The 24,752-nt window shown below is 41.4% G+C and overlaps 1 protein-coding gene across 3 annotated transcripts in view; it reads right to left on the reverse strand.

The window, feature by feature from the left end:
• Positions 1 to 24,752, reverse strand: part of ATP9B (ATPase phospholipid transporting 9B (putative)) — a 481,605-nt gene that overhangs the window by 375,540 nt on the left and 81,313 nt on the right. For all 3 annotated transcript variants that reach the window (XM_069730937.1, XM_069730939.1, XM_069730938.1), the window contains exons 4-7: positions 23,244 to 23,357; positions 20,233 to 20,341; positions 16,190 to 16,248; positions 5,081 to 5,132 (exon numbers count right to left, since the gene is read on the reverse strand). In XM_069730937.1, the coding sequence (XP_069587038.1) occupies positions 5,081 to 5,132; positions 16,190 to 16,248; positions 20,233 to 20,341; positions 23,244 to 23,357 (334 nt within the window). The remainder of the gene's footprint in view (positions 1 to 5,080; positions 5,133 to 16,189; positions 16,249 to 20,232; positions 20,342 to 23,243; positions 23,358 to 24,752) is intronic.

Consider the following 24,752-nt stretch of genomic DNA (forward strand, 5'->3'; position numbering starts at 1 on the left):
CACACTGCAGTACTTTGCTCTGTCCTCAACAGGGTAGATAAAGTACGCCTGCGACAGGAAGCAAGGAAGAGGACTTATTGCATGAAGATGGGAGGTGCCGGACCCAGACCACGACGCCCATTGGACCGGACCAGACCTCCCCTGGGTGAGCAAAATCTAACTTTGTTTTTTATCTTTCAGGATACATCAGGGGCTTATCTACAGCATTACAGAACACTGTAGATAAGCCCCTGATGGCGGTGGCCAAAGCTTATATACGAAAAAGTAGGTGACAGATTCCCTTTAAAGATCGAAATGTGCACTGTACTTGCATGAAACTTGAAGGGTACCTGCTTAAACTGACAGATCGAAACCATCATTCTAGCTGGTGAGCCTCCAGTAGTAAAAGATTGGGAAACCATGACTTTATTTTTTCTGGAGTATGGACCTGGTACCATATTAGAAAGACATCACCTTTTGACCTAAGTATTCTACAATAAAGCTTTTGAAAGCTGCTTTTGATTGTGGTGCCCTTTCATCTCCATCTGAACACCCAAAGTACAATTTGTTCCTTTTGGAAAAGCACCTTTTTTGTGGCACAGACTGCAATCTTTTTATGAAAAATATCAGGAATCATGGTTCTGGTAACCCAGCTTTAAGGACTAGTGTGGTCTACTGAGGAAGATTTGTTGCAGACTTCGCCAAATCAAATAGAAATCTTCAACACAGAGGACAGGACGTGGTTTTAAAAGCTCTAAAATCTGTACAAATAATTGATAAAAAGAATTACAGGTTGGCATTTGTGACGTCACTTGCCTGACAAAAGACAAGTGTAATTTGCAAATTGCCATTTCCAATTCTCTTTGCTGCTACCTGGAAGCAACAGTTAAATAAACTATTGTCTCTGTGGTATTATGTAAATTGCATTTTTGTTCTCAGTTCTTTGACTAATCCTCAAAGACTTGTTTCTCCTTTAACAAGATGATTTACGGTGATAAAGGAAATGTTGGCTCTCTACCTATCTAGTGTTTGACTGAGGTTACAGCTTAAAACAATGACTGGATTACAAAAAGGGCAATATTATTCAGCAGCTTAAAATAGGTGTCAAAACATTTCCCGTCCAAGTGAAATCAAATGTTAAAACTGAAATGGGAACTGAGGTGAGGAAACAGATTAAAGTAGTTTGGACAGATTGCTGGCAGTTGCTCATGCCCCGCAGATAAAAGTTTATCTGGCCGTATGTGCAAAACTTCACTCTAGTCATTTGTCATTCTTCACAGTCAAGCAGTGCACTTCAACAGATCACTACTTTTAGACAACTTTCTAAATTCTTAACTCGATACCATAAAGCTACTAAAACATTCCGAAAATCACAAAGAGACTCTTATTATTAGGACGCTTACACTATATTCAGTACAGCCACACTAAATTAATCTGTAGAGAAACAGCACATTTCGACCCACATAGCTAATATACAGTTGTGTGGAAAAGTGTTTGCCCCTTCCTCATTTCCATTGATTTTGCATGTTTGTCATACTTGAATGTTTCCGATCACCAAGCAAATTTAAATATTAGAGAACGATAACACAAGTAAACAAAAAATGCAGTTTTTAAATGAAGGGCTTTATTATTAAGGAAAAAAGAAATCCAAACCTACAGGGTACTGCGTGAAGAAGTAATTGCCCCCCATTAAAACATAAATTAACTGTGGTCTATCACATCTTTAGGAAACGGAGTTCAAATTCCCTAGCCACACCCAGGCCTGATTACTGCCACACCTCTTCCTAATCAAGAAATCACTTAAATAGGACCTGCCTGACAAAGTGAAATAGACCAAAAGATCCACACAAGCTAGACATTATGCTGTGATCCAAAGAAATTCTCAAACAAATGAGAAAGTAATTGAGATCTATAAGTCTGGAAAAGGTTATAAAGCCATTACTCAAGCTTTGGGACTCCAGCAAACCACAGTGAGAGTTATTATCCACAAATTGCGAATATATGCAACAGTGGTGAACCTTCCCAGGAGTGGCCAGCTGACAAAGTTACCCCAAGAGCACAGCAACAACTCATCCAATAGGTCACAAAAGACCCCACAACAACATCAAAAGAACTGCAGGCCTCACTTGCCACAGTTAAGGTCAGTGTTCATGACTCCACCATAAGAGACTGGGAAAAAACCGTCTGCATGGTAGATTTCCAAGACGAAAACCACTGCTGAGCAATAAGAACATAAAGGCTTCCCTTAGTTTTGCCAGAAAACATCTTGATGATCCTCAAGACTTTTAGGAGAATACTTTGCAGACTGACAAGACAAAAGTTGAACTTTTTGGAAGATGTATGACCCATTACACACATGGCATAGAAATAACAAAACATTTCAAAAAAGGAACATCATACCAACAGTAAAATATGGTGGTATTAGTGTGATAGTCTGGGGTTGTTTTGCTGCTTCAGAACCTGGAAGACTTGTTGTGGTAAATGGAACCATAAATTCTGCTGTCTACCAAAAAAACCTGGAGGAGAATGTCCGACCATCTGTTCGTCGCCCCAAGCTGACGCGCACTTGGGTTATGCAACAAGACAATGATGCAAAACACACCAGCAAGTTCACCTCTGAAAACCAAGGGAAACTGGTGAAATTAACAAAGCAATTTATTCTCTACATGGTTCGAAGTAGGAAAAACATTTTCATCAGTTGAAAAAAACACAGCAAGCTGTTTCTCCTGATGAAGAAGTTAGTCCTGCTTCAAAACCTAATTAAATCAGCCATCATGTGCCATTTACACCCATGGTGGAGTGGTGCTCCGCTGGCGGCTTTTAACCAGTCAAATCCTGCTGTCAATCACTAACAGATTTAACAGGCACAGGATGGAAGCACGTCATTCTTCCCGTTCATCATGACCTCTGTCACATGATCGCAGTGCACTGATCGGTTGTGATGACAGCAAGGACTCTGCTGATGACCCCCGTGCCTGTCATTACGATCCTCCTGTGAACGCAGAACCGGTGGTCGGCATTCATAGGAGATCGGGATTTCTGCTACACAGCACAAGTGATCAAACAATAACAGCTTCACGTCCCCTAATCCCCTAAAAGGACTAAAAATACAGTCAAAAGTGAGAAAACCTTTTAAAAATATGAAAAAAAAAAAGAAAAAAACACAAGTTCAAATCGCCCCCCCCCCCCTACCCCCCCACCCCTTTGCCCCATTAAAAATAAAACAAACAAACAAAAAAATACACATATTTGGTATTGCTGCGTTCAGTAATGCCCGGGCTGTCGAAATCGAAAATAAATTAATCTGATAGGTAAACAGCATAACGAGAAAAAAAAAAAAAAAAACAGAATTACGTTATTTATGGCAGCTGCAATACTGCAAAAGAATGCAATAAGAGGTGATCAAAATATCGTAGCTACCCCAATAAAAAAGTCAGTTTATGGAACAAAAAATAAGCCCTCACACAGCCCCGTATCCAGAAGCATTCAACCATTACAGGTGTCGGAAGATGGCGACACAAGCAACATTTTTTTTCTTACAAATTTCTGAATTTTGTTTCAGCACTGAAATAGAAAACTATACATGCTTGCTATCTGTGTACTCGTACTGACGTGGAGAATCCTATTGCCAAGTCAGTTTCACCATATAGTGTGCATGGTAAATAAAAGAAAAAAAAATTATTCAACTGCACTTTTTTGAAATTTCAACACAACTGGAATTTTTTTCCCACTCTCCAGTGCATCACATCATAAAATTAATTGTATCATTCAAAAGTACAACTTGTCTCGCAAAAAAAAAAAAAAACACGCTCTCATACGGCTATGGGGACAGAAAAATTAAAAAAAGTTATTGTTCTTAGAATAAAGGGAAGGAAAACCGAAAGCGCAAAAACGCATGGTGTTTGAGGCCGATCATAACAGCAGCTCTCCTAAATACTAAAGACGCTTATACTGAATGGAATGGAATATTCTGGATGGAAAAGAAGATCTGTTATTATAGCTGGTTTACATGATTAAAAACAATAGATTGACAGGCCTGCATGGTTACGGAACTCCTGAATGTTGCAGAAAATAGGAAAGACAGTAGTTTGATAGACAGTAATTCCCCATTAAAGCTGTTCTGGTCTTATAGAGGTTGTCCACTACTTTTTGATTGATGATCCATCTGTAGGATAGGTCATCAATGTATGATCGGTCGGGGTCAAACACCCGGCAACTCCGTTAATCAGTGTTACCGGTATCGGCGGTCAGAAATACTCACTTGTGGAGATGGCAGTCTACTGGTAGTGGCCGCCGCCGGGTACCGCATATCCGCCTTTTATTAAAACCAACAGTCAGCTCTGCAAATGAGTATTTCCAGCCGGCAGCCGATCGGCGGGGATGCCAGGTGTCAGATAGGTCATCAATCAAAAAGTAATCTACAAGTCTGCAGTCCCTCTATGTGACTTGTGAATCCTCCCAGTATGCACAATGCGAGGATTCTTTGGTGCCGAGAGCATTCAGTCACGTGATTTGCATTCTTCTGGCCACATTCCGACTAGACTGTATCCAACGTCCTTCAATACACTTGCATTGAGAGAGGCTGCACCCATCTAGTCAGCACATAGGCAAGTGCCTGCCACTCCTGGCATCAGAGTGACTCTAGACTTGTAGCTTAAAGACTGGACAACCCCTTTAATCATAATATATAGCTCATTCCATTGATTGGGGACCAAGTGTTATCAGAATCTTTTGTAATCTGAAAACTTCAGCGCCATTGCTGTCCATGGCTGTGTCTTGAGAAGCCGCTCAATCTCACTCACTATAATGGGAGCTACAGGACCAGACCCATCCTATAAAATAGAGTGGTCCTTTGTAAACATTCAGATCTCATACAGCTCATTTAACACTGAACCCATTTAATCTCATTATAATTAAAAATAAAAAGAATTAAAAAAAAAAACAAGTAGGTTATGGAGGGTCCACAGAACAACTTTGACCAAACATATTAAATTAGACGTTAAAATATTCAGATATATTTGAAGAAGCCTGCAACTATGAAGATAATTTGGCGACCAACTCTTCCTTGTGATCTTTTCTTTTAAATACACAATTGACATACCTGTTTTCTCTGAAGTCCTGAGAAACACCATGTCAGCTGGGATTCTTTGATTCTGCAAATTAAATAAATGCTCGCATAAAAAAATAATTCCGATCCAGATATGCAATATGGTTCTAGCATCCAAAGGTCACAAACAGGATTGAAATGCAATTAAGATAGGATTTATCCTGGTACTTTAGATTCTGCATTTGCAATTTAGAAATCAATATTTTAAAAAATTATACAATAAATAAGTAACAGTTAAGCCTCTCAGGTACTTCCAATTGGTAAAGCGTCAGTGCGCACAATGAATATTAATGAAGACTGAGATTATTTTATCTTTTGTAAATTTGTGCAGATTGTAATAGTAAGAATCACACACTGAATGGTCAGGCCTGCTCTGTGCTTCAAGGAGTAGATGAAACAATATGACCCTTATATTCATTTCTTACTAAATATGAGTTTATTACAACTATACTGGACTTTCTATTACATTACATACACAAGTGCAATCAAGGAACTTGATATAGAAAGAGCCTTTGTGCTGGTCACTGCCTTCGGTTTGTATCCAATAGTAGCATTAAATGGCTTATCTCATCAAGGATCAAGCTCCAGAGACCCCAAGGCAACAGCGGATTGGTAGGGAACATTACCACTGGTAACATAACTGGTGCCACAAGTAACGCTCTCGACTGAGAGCACCATCATGTAGGAAAAGAGACCCCGATTCCAGTGATGTATCACTTAAGATTACTGGGTCAGCAGTTGGGACACAGAGTTTTTAGATGAAGAATTTAATAGCTCAGAAAGCTAACCCCTCCCACACCCCAGCTTTCTGTGTACATTGCATATTGACAGAGCTGTAGTTCAGGAAGTGATCATCTCTTGATGATAAAACATTTACTGAATGGGAACATCAACACATAGCCTAATAAGTGACATCTCTGAAAGTTGTGTATCAGACCCTACCTCATGCTGTCCTCATATTACATAGCAAAAACCTGCTGACACATTCCCTTTAAGGCACCCAAGTGCATTGGACTTAAGTTGGCCGATCCCACTGGAATCGGAATACCAGTCCAATGTGTATGTGGCCTCCCGACTCTCTCCGATAGATTATATATTCATTTGATTAAGCCGCTGCCAAACGATTCTTCTAGGGAACACAGGAGCACTTTGCCAGGCTTAGCGTATCAGTATATGGAATGGTCGGGAGAGGTAGCTGCTGATAAATATCATTCAGTCAGCAGTTATCTAATGTATATGGAGGACTTTAGGATTAAATACGAACATTTAAATAAATGGATATCTGTTTAATACATAGATGGAGCAAGTGTAGAAAAGCCAATGTTTATTAGCAACTTTGCACTTTAGCTAATAGAGGGAATCCCAATAGGAGGATCGGCCTCTATAATGTCCACTTATCAAACCAAGGAATACAGCAGCACTCCCATCAATGTTTTTATCCTCTTAATATATTGCAGTCATCAAATTAAATAGTACTGTGTACTTACAATTGCTCAATTTGCCTTTCTACCCAGTTAATTCTTCTCTTTTCTCTGCTCTATGTAGAAACAAGAAGTCTCTTGTCCCTGCAAATCTCATTCCCCTATGCAACTCCTGACCCAGCTACTCCCTACTGCCGCCAGGGACTTTTGCAGTGAATCGTGACTCATGCAGCGAAAAAGGACTTCCAGGATGGATTCAGCAAGTCAGTTTGTAATCACGTGATGTCATACACCTAATGGAAAACAGAAGAATTAAAGGGAATCTGTCACACCCTGGACAATTTTTATCTATGGTTTAGTCATTCAATTACCTGTATGACCATAGTAGTAGATAAAAATTGTCCAGGGGGAGTGGTGACAGATTCCCTTTAACTGGGTAGACCTTCAATTCTCTCCTCCGTCCCCCAGCACCTCCTCCCTCCTCACTCATCTCAACTGTAGACTTTGCCTCATTTTTCAAGCAGAAGATTGAGAACATCAGAGACAGTTTTGGTCAACAACCCCCAGAGCCCTTCCTCCCGACTTCCCAGCCCTCCAAAATCAACTTCTCCACCATTACAGAAGATCGACTCTCCACTCTACTCTCAAGATCACATCTCACCACCTGTGCACTTGACCCGATCCCATCCCACTTCATCCCAAACCTCACTACAGTCTGCATCCCAACCCTAACCCATCTCTTCAACCTATCACTAACAACTGGTGTTTTCCCCTCAAGCTTTAAACATGCCTCCATCACACCTATCCTCAAAAAGCCTTCTCTTGACCCATCCTCAGTATCTAGCCATCGCCCTATATCACTTCTCCCCTATGCCTCCAAGCTACTGGAACAACACGTCTACCTTGAACTGTCCTCCCATCTCTCTTCTTGCTCCCTCTTTGACCGCTTACAATCTGGCTTCCGGTCACACCACTCCACTGAAACTGCCCTTACTAAGGTCACCAATGACCTCTTAACCGCCAAGAGCAAGCGACACTACTCTGTCCTCCTCCTCCTGGACCTGCCGGCTGCCTTTGACACAGTGGACCATTCCCTATTATTACAGACCCTCTCATCCCTTGGCATCACAGACTTGGCCCTATCCTGGATCTCATCATACCTAACAGACCGGACATTCAGCGTCTCCCACTCGCACATCACCTCCTCACCTCGCCTCCTATCTGTCGGAGTCCCACAAGGTTCAGTCCTAGGGCCCCTGCTCTTCATCATTTACACCTTTGGCCTCGGACAGCTCATAGAATCTCATGGCTTTCAGTATCATCTCTATGCTGATGACACACAGATCTACATCTCTGGACCAGATATCACCTCCCTACTAACTAGAATCCCTCAATGTCTGTGCACTATTCCATCCTTCTTCTCTGCTAGATTTCTGAAACTTAACATAGACAAAACAGAATTCATCATCTTTCCCCCATCTCACGTGATCCCCGCAACGAACCTATCCATTACAGTAAATGGCTGCCCACTCTCCCCAGACCCACAAGCTCGCTGCCTCAGGGTAATCCTTGATGCTGATCTCTCCTTTAAACCACATATCCAAGCCCTTTCCACTTCTTGCCGACTTCAACTCAAAAATATTTCACAAATCCGTTCATTCCTCAAACAAGCATCTGCAAAAACCCTAGTCCATGCCTTCATCATCTGTCACCTTGACTACTGCAACCTCCTGCTCTGTGGCCTCCCCTCGAACATTCTTGCACCCCTCCAATATATTCTAAACTCTGCTGTCCGACTAATCCACCTGTCCCCCCGCTATTCCCCAGCTTCTCCCCTCTGTCAATCCCTTCACTGGCTCCCCATTGCCCAGAGACTCCAGTACCAAACCCTAACCATGACATACAAAGCCATCCACAACCTGTCTCCTCCATACATCTGTGACCTTGTCTCCCGGTACTTTCCTGCACGCAACCTCCGATCCTCACAAGATCTCCTTCTCTATTCCCCTCTTATCTCCTCTTCCAACGATCGCATACAAGATTTCTCGCGCATCACCCCTACTCTGGAACTCTCTACCACAACACATCAGACTCTCGCCTACCATCGAAACCTTCAAAAAGAGCCTGAAGACCCACCTCTTCCGACAAGCCTACAACCTGCAGTAACCACTGATCGACCAAACCGCTGCATGACCAGCTCTACCCTCGCCTACTGTATTCTCACCCATCCCTTGTAGATTGTGAGCCTTCGCGGGCAGGGTCCTTGTTTTTATTATGTATACCCCTCCTCACATGTAAAGCGCCATGGAATAAATGGCGCTATAACAATAAATAATAAAATAATCATAATAGAAAGGTAAAATGAGCAATTATCAGTACACAGTGCTATATAATTCAATGACTGCAAATATAATAGGAGGATAACAATTTTGATGGGAGTGATTCTTTAAGTATAGCCTATAATTCATATATTCAATGTTTGCTTAGAGTTTAATGCAAAAAGTGCTGTTGCATTCTTTGTATAATGCAGTGATAACGGCTTGCACCTGTTCACATTGGATTCATTCTGTCAGGAGGTGAGGGTCAGTCTTTGCTGTTTATAGTATTCATATGTCCTTACAAAGCATAAGGGAAGGAAGAAAAAAAAAATCTTCACAACTTAGGCTATGATAACTTTTAATGGAAGAAACTACAGTAAATCCACCTAAAAAATGTACAATACATAAATAGACAAATTTATACAGAGATTTTTACATTATCAGAACAACAAATAAGGTTTTATAATGATTTAAAAATTGGTATAGGTGTGTACTCTGCTAAAATTCACTGTGTTTTTTGTATTTTTTTTTTATTCCATTCACATTCTAGACATGTTATTGAAAAATATGTTTCTTTCAATGACATTGACATCAGTTTTAGATTTGTTTAAAAAAAAAAAAAAAAAGCCGTCTGGCATCCCAATCCATAGGAATATAAGCAAATGCTACCCATCCGTCAGTTTTCAAATGCTGATCTTCACACAGTCAATCCTAATTTATGTCCTCAATTCAAAATTACCAAGGTGGCAAAGTAAGAGGAGATAGAACACTGGATATAGCATGTCATACGTAGATAATTGAAGTAAAGCGCCAAGGGCTACCAGACAATGCAATCTGCTGGGAAGCAACATGATGACATCATAAGAAAAGTACCATAAAACTCTGCTAGATCGCAGAAGTGGAACAGATGTTCTCGCTGTGTATTTTTATTTAGCAGAGCCGATTCATAGAGAGTGCAAAAGGCTGACCTAAGGCTGCAAAAGCACACTGTGCATTCAGCTATTTACAGATGTTTTATACATCTGCTCATTTTGCTAAAGCTTTTTTGATTGTAAAACTCGCTGTGACATAAAAAGATTGCTTTCAAAGACAATCGAGTCCCATATGTGAGAATACAGTGGCAGACATGATTATTACACCTTCATCACTTGCCAAAAATGGAAAAAAAAATACATATTCTGGGGGTCAATCATGAATCAAATCATGGTACAACAGTGGAAATAAGGGCAGCAAATACATAGTATAAAAGGTGTTATGAAAAGGTAATTCAGCACCACAATGGACATAGAGGTCAGAGCACATACAGTGACCTGACAATAACCCAAAAACATAGAACGAGCTCTGAGACGTGGGAACTCTGTTGACCGCAATCCCTAATCCTCTCCAACCACACTAAAGGCAGCCGTGGATTGCGCCTAATGCTCCCTATGCAACTCGGCACGGCCTGAGAAACTAGCTAGCCTGAAGATAGAAAATAAGCCTACCTTGCCTCAGAGAAATACCCCAAAGGAAAAGGCAGCCCCCACATATAATGACTGTGAGTTAAGATGAAAAGACAAACGTAGAGATGAAATAGATTTAGCAAAGTGAAGCCTGACTTTCTGAACAGAGCGAGGATAGGAAAGGTAACTTTGCGGTCAACACAAAACCCTACAAAAACCACGCAAAGGGGGCAAAAGACCCTCCGTACCGAACTAACGGCACGGAGGTACACCCTCTGCGTCCCAGAGCTTCCAGCAAGCAGGAAAAAACAAATAGACAAGCTGGACAGAAAAAACAGCAAACAAAATAGCAAAGAGGAACTTAGCTATGCAGAGCAGCAGGCCACAGGAACGATCCAGGAGGAAACAGGTCCAATACTAGAACATTGACTGGAGGCCAGGATCAAAGCACTAGGTGGAGTTAAATAGAGCAGCACCTAACGACTTCACCACATCACCTGAGGAAGGAAACTCAGAAGCCGCAGTACCACTTTCCTCCACCAACGGAAGCTCACAGAAAGAATCAGCCGAAGTACCACTTGTGACCACAGGAGGGAGCTCTGCCACAGAATTCACAACAAAAAGGCCCTAAACATGCGGTATTTCATATTGTTTTGCAAACAATCCAGTCCCATAGTGTTGCACAGCAAATCAGGGGCTATCATAAGCAGTATAAAACATAGGGGCTGTACAAGGAACACCATCTTATGCCTGTACTGTGCAGGGATAGAATTGGAGAGCACACAGGATAGGGATAGATAATAGCCTAATGTGATTGTGGTGGACTACTTCAGTACTGATGTACTAGATTGGAAATGGCAGTCATAGTCTGTGAATAGAAATTCAAGATTCAAGTGATGTACAGTGAACGCTTGCAGCAGTCTCATCACCACCACTCAGTGTGTGACTGTGAATGTAATGCAGTATTACAGCACTCATCGCAGAATTTGCAACTAAATCCAAATTCTGAATTCAAGGCTTTTTTTCTCTTTGTAAACGAAAGTGTGATCCCTGTATTTTGAGACTGTCTCATTTTTATTTTTTTTAAGAGAAAGTGATACCTTCGTCAGGCTGCATAATTTTACAACGTTAACAGGCTGCAGAGGTACAATTGTACCTTCATATATATTTTATTGAAATTTGGCCAATATATTCTGGACCAAAACTGCAGAGATGTCACGAAATTTCAGCCCTCTACGGCTTTTCGGAAAAAAAAGTTATTGCAATTTTAAAACGGAATAGTTACAATTGTACCTACTCAGCCGGACGAAGGTTAATCCTGAAACTTAGACACAAGTGTTTATATACCAGTGTGCTCTTTTTTAAAAAAAAGTTTTTGAGTTTGTGTCATTTTTCCAATAGTCTAATATTAGAGATGACCAAACCCGAACTGTAAAGTTCAGGGTTCATACCAAACACCTAGGGTTCGGTGCTGAACTCCGAATACGAACTTCTTGCGTAAATGCATTGTTCTGTTCAGGTTCGATTTCCGAATTAAATTTGTTGAAAGGCTGTAGTGCAATCAATCAACAAGCTTTTAGGCTGTGGACACTTCCAAAACCGTCATAGCTGTGCCAAGTATTAGAATGGCTTTGACTGGCAGGGACACCATGTGACCCGGACTGTATAAATGCCGGATCACGGGTTGCGCCATCATTCTATTCTCAGCCTGGTGCAGAGTACCCCAACAGCCTGGTGCACAATGCTCCAAGAGCCAGATGCAGTGCGCCCCAACAGCCTGGTGCAGAGCGCCCCAAAAGTCTTGTTAAGCGTGCCCTAACAGCCTGGTGCACAATGCCCTAACAGGAGTGGGTGGAAGATAATGCGGAGGTATAATGAGGTCCTAGACCCGTCAGAGCAAAGATTGGAGGAAGAGGAGGTGGTCACGCTGTCTCGGATGCACAGCAAAAGGAAGAGCAGGGTGAAAAAGTATAGCGGCGGGCCGCTAGAAAGCACTGTTCGTGACCTCAAGCTGAAGGGCTAATGGGCAATGCAGGAGGATAATGATCCAAAACACACCAGCAAGTCCATCTCTGAAAGGCTTAAAGGGACTCTGTCACCTGAATTTGGAGGGAACAATCTTCAGCCATAGGGGCGGGGTTTTCGGGTGTTTGATTCACCCTTTCCTTACCCGCTGGCTGCATGCTGGCTGCAATATTGGATTGAAGTTCATTCTCTGTCCTCCGTAGTACATGCCTGCGTAAGGCAATCTTGTAAATCTTGTAAAAGACTCATTGCCAGTTATCGCAAACGCTTGATTACAGTTGTTGCTGCAAAGGGTGGCCCAACCAGTTATTGTGTTTAAAGGGAACCTGTCACCAGGTTTGGCTGATATAAGATACAGCCACCACCTTGCATGACTAATCTACAGCATTCTGTAATGTTGTAGATAAACCCCTGATCCAACCTGAAAGATAACAAAAATAAGTTCTATTATACTCACACGGGGGCCAGTCCGGCCAGATGGGTGTTGCAGGTACAGGTCCGGCGCCTCCCATCTTCTTATGATCACCCCCCTCCTGCTTGCTTCATGGCTCCCCAGCATCGCGCTCCTGTGCAGGCGTACTTTTCTGCCCTGTTCAGGGCAGAGCAAAGTACTGCAGTGTGCAGGCCGCGAAAAAGGTCAGAGAGGCCCAGCGCCAGCACACTGCAGTACTTTGTTCTGCCCTCAACAGGGCAGATTAGTATGCCTGTGCAGGAGCACGATACCAGGGAGCCATGAAGCAAGTAGGAGGGAGCGATCATAAGAAGATGTGACACCCATCGGTCCGGACTGTCCCCCGGTGAGTATAATAAAATGTAGTTTTGTTATCTTTCAGGTTGGAAAGGGGGCTTATCTACAACATTATAGGATGTTGTACTGTAGATAAGCCCTGAAAGGTGGTGGCCGTATCTTATGTCGGCCAAACCTGGTGACAGGTTCGCTTTAAGGGGCAATCACTTTATCACACAGGGCCCTGTAGGTTTAGACTTCGTTTTCCCTTAATAATAGAGACCTTCATTTATAAACTGCTTTTTATGTTTATTTGTGTTATCCTTGCCTAATATTTAAATTTGTTTGGTGAGCTGAAACATTTAAGTGTGACAAACATGGAAGAGCATAGGAAATCTGAAAGAGGGCAAACAGTTTATTTCACACATCAAAGTTTTTGTCCAGGTCGGCTGACATGAACAACTCTAGCTAAGTGCAACCTAAAGGTACCGTCACACTAAGCGACGCTGCAGCGATACCGACAACGATGTCGATCGCTGCAGCGTCGCTATTTGGTCGCTGGAGAGCTGTCACACAGACAGCTCTCCAGCGACCAAAGATACCGAAGTCCCCGGTAACCAGGGTAAACATCGGGTTACTAAGCGCAGGGCCGCGCTTAGTAACCCGATGTTTACCCTGTTTACCAGCGTAAACGTTAAAAAAACAAACACTACATACTTACATTCCGGGTCTGTCCTCCGGCGCTGTGCTTTCCTCTGCACTGTCAGCGCCGGTCAGCCGGAAAGCAGAGCGGTGACGTCACCGCTCTGCTTTCCGGCTGGCTGGCGATGACACAGGATGCAGGAGGAGTGCAGAGAAGCACAGCGCCGGGGACAGACAGCTGAAGGTAAGTATGTAGTGTTTGTTTTTTTAACGTTTACGCTGGTAACCAGGGTAAACATCGGGTTACTAAGCGCGGCCCTGCGCTTAGTAACCCGATGTTTACCCTGATTACCAGTGAAGACATCACTGGATCGGTGTCACACACGCCGATCCAGCGATGTCAGCGGGAAGTCCAGCGACGAAATAAAGTTCTGGACTTTCCTCAGCGACCAACGATCTCCCAGCAGGTGCCTGATCGTTGGTCGCTGTCACACATAACGATTTCCTTAACGATATCGTTGCTACGTCACAAAAAGCAATGATATCGTTAACGATATCGTTATGTGTGACGGTACCTTAAGTGTACAGTATTTGATGGGATTCAAACTGTGTGGTAAAGGCGTGCTCAGATTGAAGTGATTGAAAAAGGGTAGAATTAGAAAAAAAAGTCATAGACAGGTGTCAATGTTCAAGGTTGGGAAAGTGGATGAATCAAGAAAAAGTTGAACAAAATATCACATGCCATCTCTTGCCCAAAATGAGTGATGTAACAGGTGTGGCATGTTGTCATTGAGCTACAGAGAAGTATGAAGAGAAATAAAAGTATTGTAGGGAAGTATGATTCTAACCAGCACCCATGCCTAAGCCACCGCCTGTACCTGAGACACTACTTTAAGTTGCCACTCAATTATTTTTAAGTTATTTTACATAAAATGGTAAAACTATTAAGGCCTGCTATTAAAATCATTTCTCTATCACAGTGATCAAAAGCCAATAATTATAAAGTCATCCCCCCAGTGTCATTCCCCTTAGTTTACTTTTTTTAATTTTATAAAATTTAATTTCTTCCATTCTTTGCCCTTAGGGTTAGGGTTGGAGCTTGTTTAAAAGATAAAAAAAATGATGACGATATGACGAGTGTTCAGTAAAAGTACTCACTACTCAAGTTTGCACAGAGTATCGCGCAGTCCTCAAGTAACATGCTCAAGGTCCCGCCCCACATGTTTTGCAGCTGTTAGACAGCCCAAAAAGAAATCCAGGGATAGCCTGCCACACACGGGCAATCCCTGCACTTTTTGGGGTGTCCAACAGCCGCAAATCATGCGGGGCAGGGACTCGAGCATGCCACTTGAGCACCGGCGATACTCCGTGCATACCCCATGCAAATTCGAGTAGCGAAAACTTGCGCTCATCACTAATGATGACATATGAAGACCTAATGTTAGCAAATTTTGTGTAATACTTTTGCGTTCAAAATCCTCACTATACCCCTGGATAAAATGCTTGAGGGGCGTACTTTCCAAAATGGGGTCACTCATGGGGGTTTTCTGCTGTTTGGGCGTCTCAGGGGTCCTGCAAATGTGACATGGTTCCAGCAATCTATTTCAGCCAATTTGTGTTCCAAAGTTCAAATATTGCCCCATCTGTTCCGAGCCCTACAATTTGTCCAAACAGAACTTCTTGATTACATGGGGGTATTGCCGCGCTCATAAGAAAGTAGGTAAACTGTGGGGTCCACTTTTTTCTGTTACCTCTTACAAAAATTAGAAATTTGGGACTAAAGCCAAGATTTTAGAGGTTTTTTTTTTTTTTCATTCCACTTTACATTAATTCCTGTGTAGCAACTGAAGGGTTTAAAAATTTCCCAACAATAGTTTTTAAGCATTTGAGAGGTGCGGTTTTTATAATGGGCTCACTTTTGTGGATATATAGGCCCCTCAAAGTCAATTTAAATCTGAATAGGTCCCTAAAGAAAGAGCTTTCATAAATTTGTTGAAAAAATGAGAAATTGCTACTACACTTTTAACCCCTCTGACATCCTAACAAAAAAATTATGTTTCAAAAATGATGCATATGTAAAGTAGACATATGGCAAATGTTATTTATTAATCATTTTGTATGGTGTAACTAACTGACTTAAGGGAACAAAAATTAAAAGTTTTAAAATGGCGAAATTTTCAAATTTGTTACATTTCTGATATTTTCATATATACGCAAGTCATATCAACCAAAATTTACCACAAACATGAAGTACAACATGTCATGAGAAAATCTCAGAATCAGTGGGATCCGTTGAAGCGTTCCAGAGTTATAACCTCATAAAGTGATACTGGTCATAATTGTAAAATTTGGTTTGGTCAGGAAGTTCAAAATTAGGCCCGCCACTAACAAGTTAAGATGATTCAGAAATGTCACTGGTAAATTCTAGTCAAATATTAAGTTGTGTGTGTATACAGTATACAGGGGTTAGTAGAACTGTTTACAACAAGCAATAAGATCGGATGTGGTAAGTAACAGGCAATTGTTACCTTTTCTACAATGATTAGGTCTCCAACTTGAATATCTGAACTTTTCACTTGCACTTTACCTACAATAAAAATAATATTAGTCTTTTTCGTTTGTTTTATCCAGACAGATTAGAAGAAATGAAAAAAGTAATAATTTAAAACATGGAGACATAAATTAACATAATGGCCATACATATAAGTTAGCCGACTGTCACTAAGCTACCCAATGAGGTATATTAATCATTTTTTGGGACCCCAAAATCTGTATCATATTGTGTCCGGACAAAAAGGGACATGTTTCCAGGTGTGGTAACAACAGTAGGATTGTAAGAAAATATGGCCGGGATTCCTATGAGTCAATGTGACCCGGCCTTGACAGGAGTCACTGCGGCCAGTAATGTCATGGGTCAGTGCCATGATAATTGGTTATTGTCACTGGTAATGTCATGGGTTTTGGTCACTGGCAAGGCCCTGGGTCACTGCGGCTGCTAAGGTTATAAGTCACTGTCACTGGCATCAACATGTGTCACCATGGTCACATTGTTACTGGTCATTGCCAGTGCCACGGTCATGGGTCACTGTGGCTGGCATTGTGATGGATCACAGTGGTTGGCAGCGTGACAAGGCACTTGGTAGACAAGAAGGCATATCATTGTGGCTGATACCAATAAATTGCAAAAGGACATAGGAATTCTCCAAATTCAGGCTTCTGTATACAAAGTTCCATACAACATGTCTGTTTTTTATGGAAATTTAGATATAAAAATATAAAAGCCTGATTTTGAAGAATGTGTATGTTTTGCAATTTTTTGAATTCTGGAGACTGGTAGAGACTAAGGCCCCTTTCACACATCAGTTTTTCGCCATCAGTCGCAATCCGTCGAATTTTGAAAAAAACAGATCCATTGAAAATTGTCTGTTCAGCGGCCAGAGACATCGGAAAAAGTAACTTTTTTTGTCCGTAGAAAAAATGGACAGCGACGGATCCATCGCTGTCTGTCGTTTACTAGAATAGAAGCGTATGGCGCTGCATCCATCAAATGATGGAATCCGGCGACAGATTTGTTTTTCTTTTAACTGAGCATTCTCCGATATAATTAGCCAGATCCGCTAGTCGGATCCATCCAAAAAATGGATCCTTCGCATCAGTTTTTCACAATCTGCGACGGATCCATCGATCCAACGGATTGTGACTGACTGCAAAAAACTGATGTGTGAAAGGGGCCTAACTAGTAAGAACAATCTGCTGAACTATATGAGAAACCCAAGGTTTATTTGTGCTGCTTGCAATTGGATTTGGAGTTTTGTGGTTGACACCTGAATAATACCCAAGAACTAAGTACAGTAATTGTAACACAGTCTTCTAACGTTCTCTTTTTAATTATTGTCACGCCTTATGGTCTGGTACGTAGCACGGCTTCTGGATTTCGGAAACTCCACACATTACATTACATTTAGATTCTGTCCTGGTAACATCAAAAATTATCCAGAACTTCATTCAAAATAGTTTTTATCTTGACAAAGGGTAGAATAATCTTAAAGTTAGTAAATTGACTGATGTTTCATAGACTTCGAATGGTTACATCAAGTTGTGCAGCACATGTTGTCTAAAGTGGAATTTGCAAATGTGTAGATCAGAAGGCTCCCAGCAGCAAAACTAATCTGAACAGGAAAGATAACAAGATAACTAGAGAACAGAGTTTATATGTTGTTTCATTTTGTATGTCTATAAAGTCATCTACTTTTGGAAGCACTAGTGCTACAGGTCCATGGAAACGTAAGACGTCCATTATGCACTTTAGAACAAAAGCTATCTCCCACATAAGAGAATATTATGTACAGCTGAGACAATTGCTCATGTTACTTAGGCTACGTTCACATTTGCGGTGCGTCGGGCGCAACCGCGGCGACGCATGTGTCATGCGGCCCTATAATTAACATGGAGGCGCATGGACATGCGTTGTCATGCGTTTTGTGACGCATGCGTATTTTTTGGCGCAAGCATCAGGGCGCAGAGGACGCAGCAAGTTGCATTTTTTTTGCGTCCAAAATCGGCCAAAAACAAACGCATGCGTCACAAAACAATGCATTTTTGCATGCGTTTTGCATGCGTTGTGCATTGCGTCGCCGATGCAACACACAACAACGCAAATGTGAACGTAGCCTTAATGAAGCATTTGGGTTGCATTCACCCTCTGTATCAGATGCACTGACAATACAGAAAGCAGTATAGGGTAAGAAAAGCATCAAATGCTTTTTACTGATTTTGTTACATTACAGCCTGGGTTTAGTTATTTTTGTAATCTGATTTGTTTGTGATGCATCAGCACCAAATAGCCTAAGTTGGTGAAGTGAAGTGAAAAAATGTATGGGAACAAATAACAAAATATGGCATGTGCATGTGTATTCACTCTTTTTGCTATGAAGACCCTAAAAATTTCTGGTGCAAGCAATTACGGTACCTTCACAAGTGACATGCTTAGTGAAAATAAGTCCACCTGTATGCAATCTAAGTGTCACATTGTCTGTCAGTATATACACACCTTTTTGGAAAGGCCACAGAGGATGCAACACCATTAAGCAAGAAGCCCTACTAACCTAACAATACCATGAAGACCAAGGAGATCTCCAAGCAAGTCAGGGATAAAGTTGTTGAGATGTACAAGTCAGAGTTGGATTATAAAAAAATATTCCAATCTCTGATAATCCCCTGAAAGCACCATCGAATCCATTATCATCAAATGGGAAAACCATGGCACCACAACAAACCTGTCAATATAGGGCCTCTCACCAAAAGACTCAGCCGGGTGAGGGCACTAATAAGAGAGGCAGCACAGAGATCAAAAATAAACATGAAGGAGCTGCAAGGTTCCCAAGCAGAGACTGGGGTATCTGTCCACATGACCACAATAAGCCGTACACACCATAGAGGTGGCCTTTATGGAAGAATGGGCAGAAAAAAAGTCTTTAATTACGCTCAACAATTGTAAGACTCGTTTTTAGGTTGCCAAATGACATGTGGGAGACTCCTCAAACATTTGGAGGAAGGTGCTATCGTCAGATGAGACCAAAATTTAACTTTTTGGCCACCAAGGTAAACTATGTCTGGCGCCAAACCAACACAGCTCATCACCCCATAAACACCATTTCCACAGTGAAACATAGTGGTGGCAGCATCATGCTTTGGGGATGTTTTTCAGCAGCAGGGACAGGGAAAATGGTCGAGGGGAAGACGGATGATGCAAAACGCACTGATATTCTTGAGCCAGACCGGTTTCAGTCTGTCACTGATTTGAGACTGGGAGGTTCACCTTTCAACAAGACAATGACCCAAAGCATACTGCTAAAGAAACACTCGAGTAGTTTAAGGGGAATTGTGTAAATGTTTTGGAGTGGCCTAGTCGAAGCCCAGACCTTTATCCAACTGAGAATTTGTGGTTAGTCTTGAAGATTGATGTTCACCAGAGGAAACCATCTAATTTGAACAAACTGGAGCAATTTTGCCTTGAGGAATGAGTAAAAAACCCAGTGGCAAGATGTGAAAAGCACATAGAGACTTATCCAAATTGACTTGCAGCTGTAATTGCCGCAAAAAAGAGACTCTACAAAGTACTGACTTTAGGGTGGTGAATAGAAATTAATAATTAATATTTGTTGTTTACTTCATAAAAAAATGAAATGTTCACAGATGTAGGCATATTCTTTACATGAACTGATAAAAACCCTCAAAAAACAGTGACATTCCAGGTTGTGAGGTAGCAAAACACAAAAAATGCCAAGGGGGTGAATACTTTCACAAGCCACTGTATACCTACCATGTGTCATATTAAGTATGTGTATAAATGTCTCACTGCCACAGAGGACAGCACAGGTCTATCCAGAAAGCAGCCTTGTGTACTCATAAGTCAGCTCCATTTAGTTAATGCATCCACTCTATGTACAGTAAATTAAATGCCTGCATAAGACAGCGCCTATAAAATCTAATTGTTTAAGATTGTAAAAAGTTTACAGCTGATATGTAACGATGGCATAAGCAGAAAATGAAGTGATATTTATTTACTAACCTCTAATGGTCAGCTTGCTATATAATTGGGAATTCATTTCTTTGTCTCGTTTGAACCTTCGATATTCATCCGCTGCTTCTCTTACCATTGTTACAGCCAGAACAAAACCCTACAAATAAACAGTGCTAATTCTTAACATGTAAGTAAAAATACATACAGACTTATACAATGCTATATTATCCACCTAATAACCAGGCCTTAAAGGGACTTGTTAACCATTTTTTTCTGTTTTTTTTTTTCATTGTCCATCCCACTTTTCAGCAGCCATAGCTATTTTAATTTTGTGAAAAGCACCTGTATTTAACTACTTCGCACCAATGGATATTCCTGTACGTCCCGCGTAGAAGTCTGCACGTGTGTAGGGGGCACAGCAGCTACATCCAATTGCTGCCATTTAACCAGTCAGATGCCACACTCAATGACTGACAGTGACTTTAAATGGAAGTGGTGTTTGCCACATGTACCCACTCCCAGTACAGACAAAAAGTTTGGACACAAAAGGTGGCTACTTTGAAGAACCTAGAATATAAGAAACAATTTCAGTTGTTTCACACTTTTTTGTTAAGTAAATAATTCCACATGTGTTAATTCATAGTTTTGATGACTTCAGTGTGAATGTACAATTTTCATAGTCATGAAAATACAGAAAGATCTTTAAATGAGAAAGGTGTGTCCAAACTTTTGGTCTGTACTATATCTTCTATATATATAATTGCCTAAGGGTTTTTCCGTCTGTCTGTCTGTCTGACCTGGAAATCCCGCGTCTCCGATTGGTCGAGGCCGCCAGGCCTCGACCAATCAGCGACGGGCAAAGCGACGATGATGTCATAAAGGACGTAGACATCCCGCGTCTGATTGTTCGAGGCCGCCAGGCCTCAACCAATCAGCGACAGGCAGAGAGACGATGATGTCATAAAGGACGTAGAAATCCCACGTTTCTGATTCAGCGACGGGCACAGTATCGACGTAGATGTCATAATGGTTGCCATGGCGATGATGATGTCATAAAGGTTGCCTCGACCAATCAGCGACGGGCACAGTCTGCCGCGAATTCTGGAATCATCATTGTCCATATACTACGGGGACATGCATATTCTAGAATACCCGATGCGTTAGAATCGGGCCACAATCTAGTATCTTCTATATTTATAATTGTCTAAGGGTTTTTCCGTCTGTCTGTCTGTCTGTCTGTCCTGGAAATCCCGCGTCTCTGATTGGTCGAGGCCGCCAGGCCTCGACCAATCAGCAACGGGCACAGCGACGATGATGTCATAAAGGACGTAGACATCTCACGTTTCTGATTCAGCGACGGGCACAATATCGACGTAGATGTCATAATGGTTGCCATGGCGACGATGATGTCATAAAGGTTGCCTCGATCAATCAGCGACGGGCAGAGCCTGCCGCGAATTCTGGAATCATCATTGTCCATATACTACGGGGACATGCATATTCTAGAATACCCGATGCGTTAGGATCGGGCCACAATCTAGTATATATATATATATATATATATATATATATATATATATATATATATATATATATATATATATATATACTATATATATATATACAATATATACACTATATACTATACTATACTATATATACTATACTATATATACTATATATACTATACTATATATACTATATATATACTATATATATATATATACTAGATTGTGGCCCGATCCTAACGCATCGGGTATTCTAGAATATGCATGTCCCCGTAGTATATGGACAATGATGATTCCAGAATTCGCGGCAGACTGTGCCCGTCGCTGATTGATCGAGGCAACCTTTATGACATCATCGTCATATACTACGGGGACATGCATATATATAGTGTATATATAGTATATATATAGTATATATATAGTATATATATATATACTAGATTGTGGCCCGATCCTAACGCATCGGGTATTCTAGAATATGCATGTCCCCGTAGCATATGGACAATGATGATTCCAGAATTCGCGGCAGACTGTGCCCGTCGCTGATTGATCGAGGCAACCTTTATGACATCATCGTCGCCATGGCAACCATTATGACATCTACGTCGATATTGTGCCCGTCGCTGAATCAGAAACGTGAGATGTCTACGTCCTTTATGACATCATCGTCGCTGTGCCCGTTGCTGATTGGTCGAGGCCTGGCGGCCTCGACCAATCAGAGACGCGGGATATATATATATATATTCAAATCACCCCACTGTTCCTATTTTGGAAAAAATATAAAAAATAACCATATTTTTTATCAACTTATAAAAGTACCGGTAATTAATCCATATGTTAAGCGCCGTAAAAAAAAAGCCAGAATTTAACATATGTACCCCAAAAAAGGATAAAAAAATCACCAAAAAACACCAGCCCGCCAAGCAAAAAAACAAGCCTGCATACCAATTAAGTGCTGAAAAAATAAAGTAATGCGTCTCAGAAAATTCAGAATTTTATAAGCAACTAAAATAATAATAAAAAAAAAAACAATACAGGTTTAGAACCATGATTTCTGTACTAAATGCAGAATCATATTGCCAGCCAGGTCAAATTAACCACAAAATAAACTATAAAATAAAATCCAAATAACTGAAAGAGAAATGTAATTTATTTTTCAATAATTACCGTAATTCATCTTATTTGGAATTTGTTTTCCAATTTTTTAGTACCCTGATACCATTCACTTTACCATACAATCAAAACTACAACTTGTCTTGCAAAAAGAACATCCGTATTTGGCTAGGTTTATGGAAAAAAAAGATTATAAACCTAATTTAGAAGATATTTTAGTAAAGGCAATGCACACTACTACTGGATTCGGAAATAGTATCATAATCTGAAGCTACATTAAAACTATATATACTGTGTATATATATATATATATATATATATATATATATATATATATATATATATATATATATATATATATATATATATATATATATATATATATATATATATATAAAACAGACATTGAATAAATTAAGTAGTAAAGGCTAAACTTACCAGTGGGGCCCAGTAGGTGTACAAGTAGCCTATCTTAAGAGCAGTCATAAACTGGGAACAGGCAACTACCAGAAAATATAGATTCAAGAAAAATTTGAATTGTTGATATAAAACCTTGGGGACAAAAACATAATAAAAAAAATAAGCATAAAATAACATGTAGAAGAAATGACAAATATTAAAGCTGCAGTTAGGTTATTCGTAATGTGCTTGTCTGAGCTATGAGATGTACGGAGCAGTGATGAATCAATGAAAGAAAGTTTATGGGGCTTATTGTACCTCTGTAAGGGTGCTTTCAGGCATCCATTTAGTGGCTCAGTCGGGGCTTTCGTCTGAACCCCTCGTAAAACAGGATGCAGACGTATGTGCCATAGACTATAATGTTGACGGCAGAGCAGTCTACTACGTCTGAGTGTCCACCTCCAGTAGGCGAACATGCACGAATGAGCGCACATTCACTCTGCCGGCACCATGATAGTCTATGGCCCCATGCGTCCAAATCTCATTTTGTGGTAGGTTCGGAAGCAAGCCCAGTTAGGGCCATTGACAGGGTGCCGATGTAAGGAGGAAGACCGGACGGCGGGTACCTCCATTATGGGTCCGGAACTGCTGAGGCTGCATCCCATGTTGCCCGAGGCAAAGTATAGGGAACCGGACAGGACCCATGACCTGGGGGAAGGGGCGATGAGGAAAAAGCGCGCGAAGAGAGACACAGTTTTGCGCCGTCAGGAAGAGTGCAGAAGTGTGTGCAGCGCGCTCTGTACCCAGCGCAGCAGAGTCGAGACGTGCTGCGACGAGGTTTACCCGAACGTAGAGTAGAGCGCCGGGCAGCGCTCGTACGGAGAAGTGTAGGCCAGCTACAGGACACTGAGGTGCGGTACCCTCTGCTGGCTAGTGCACAGCAGCTTGCTCTTGGTACAGGGATTCCTGCAGCTTCCTTCACTTTGGCTGCACAGGCTTATGGACTATAGGCTCAGCGGGTAACACCGGAGACTGCCTGCTGCCGCCAGAAGTTGCACCGTTAACAGACGACCCCATCTGAGGGCTCTTCGCTGGCCGTTGCTGGTATTACAACCCCCATTGGGCTGTATATTAAGGAGGACCAGCGGGAGTCACAAAAAGTGTTGTTTAAACCTCAGACTTTCGCATTAATTCTTATTCTTCCCGTAATTCCTGTTTACAGTTTATTAACTCGCTGCGAGGAGATTATCTTCATCTTCACTGTTAAATTAAATAATATTGTTACACAGCATTGCTCTGCAGTCTCTGCGTACTGCATCTCAGCACCTGCTTACACCTAAATGCAATGTGAAAGCACTCAAAAGTCTTCCATTTCATACACTGTACCAAGTCTTCACTTCAGAGCTCGGGTGCCTCTGACCATTCACTAGCCTCCGTGATATCATGCCGTAACGGGAAGCCCAATTTTTAGGCTTTTGCAACATCATGACATGCGATGATAGGCCTGGTACAATTCAGAGGTGCAGACCTACTATCAGGGAAAACTGA

The sequence above is a fragment of the Ranitomeya imitator genome, chromosome 6 (assembly GCF_032444005.1).
Source record: "Ranitomeya imitator isolate aRanImi1 chromosome 6, aRanImi1.pri, whole genome shotgun sequence".
In the NCBI taxonomy this organism is placed as follows: Eukaryota; Metazoa; Chordata; class Amphibia; order Anura; family Dendrobatidae; genus Ranitomeya; species Ranitomeya imitator.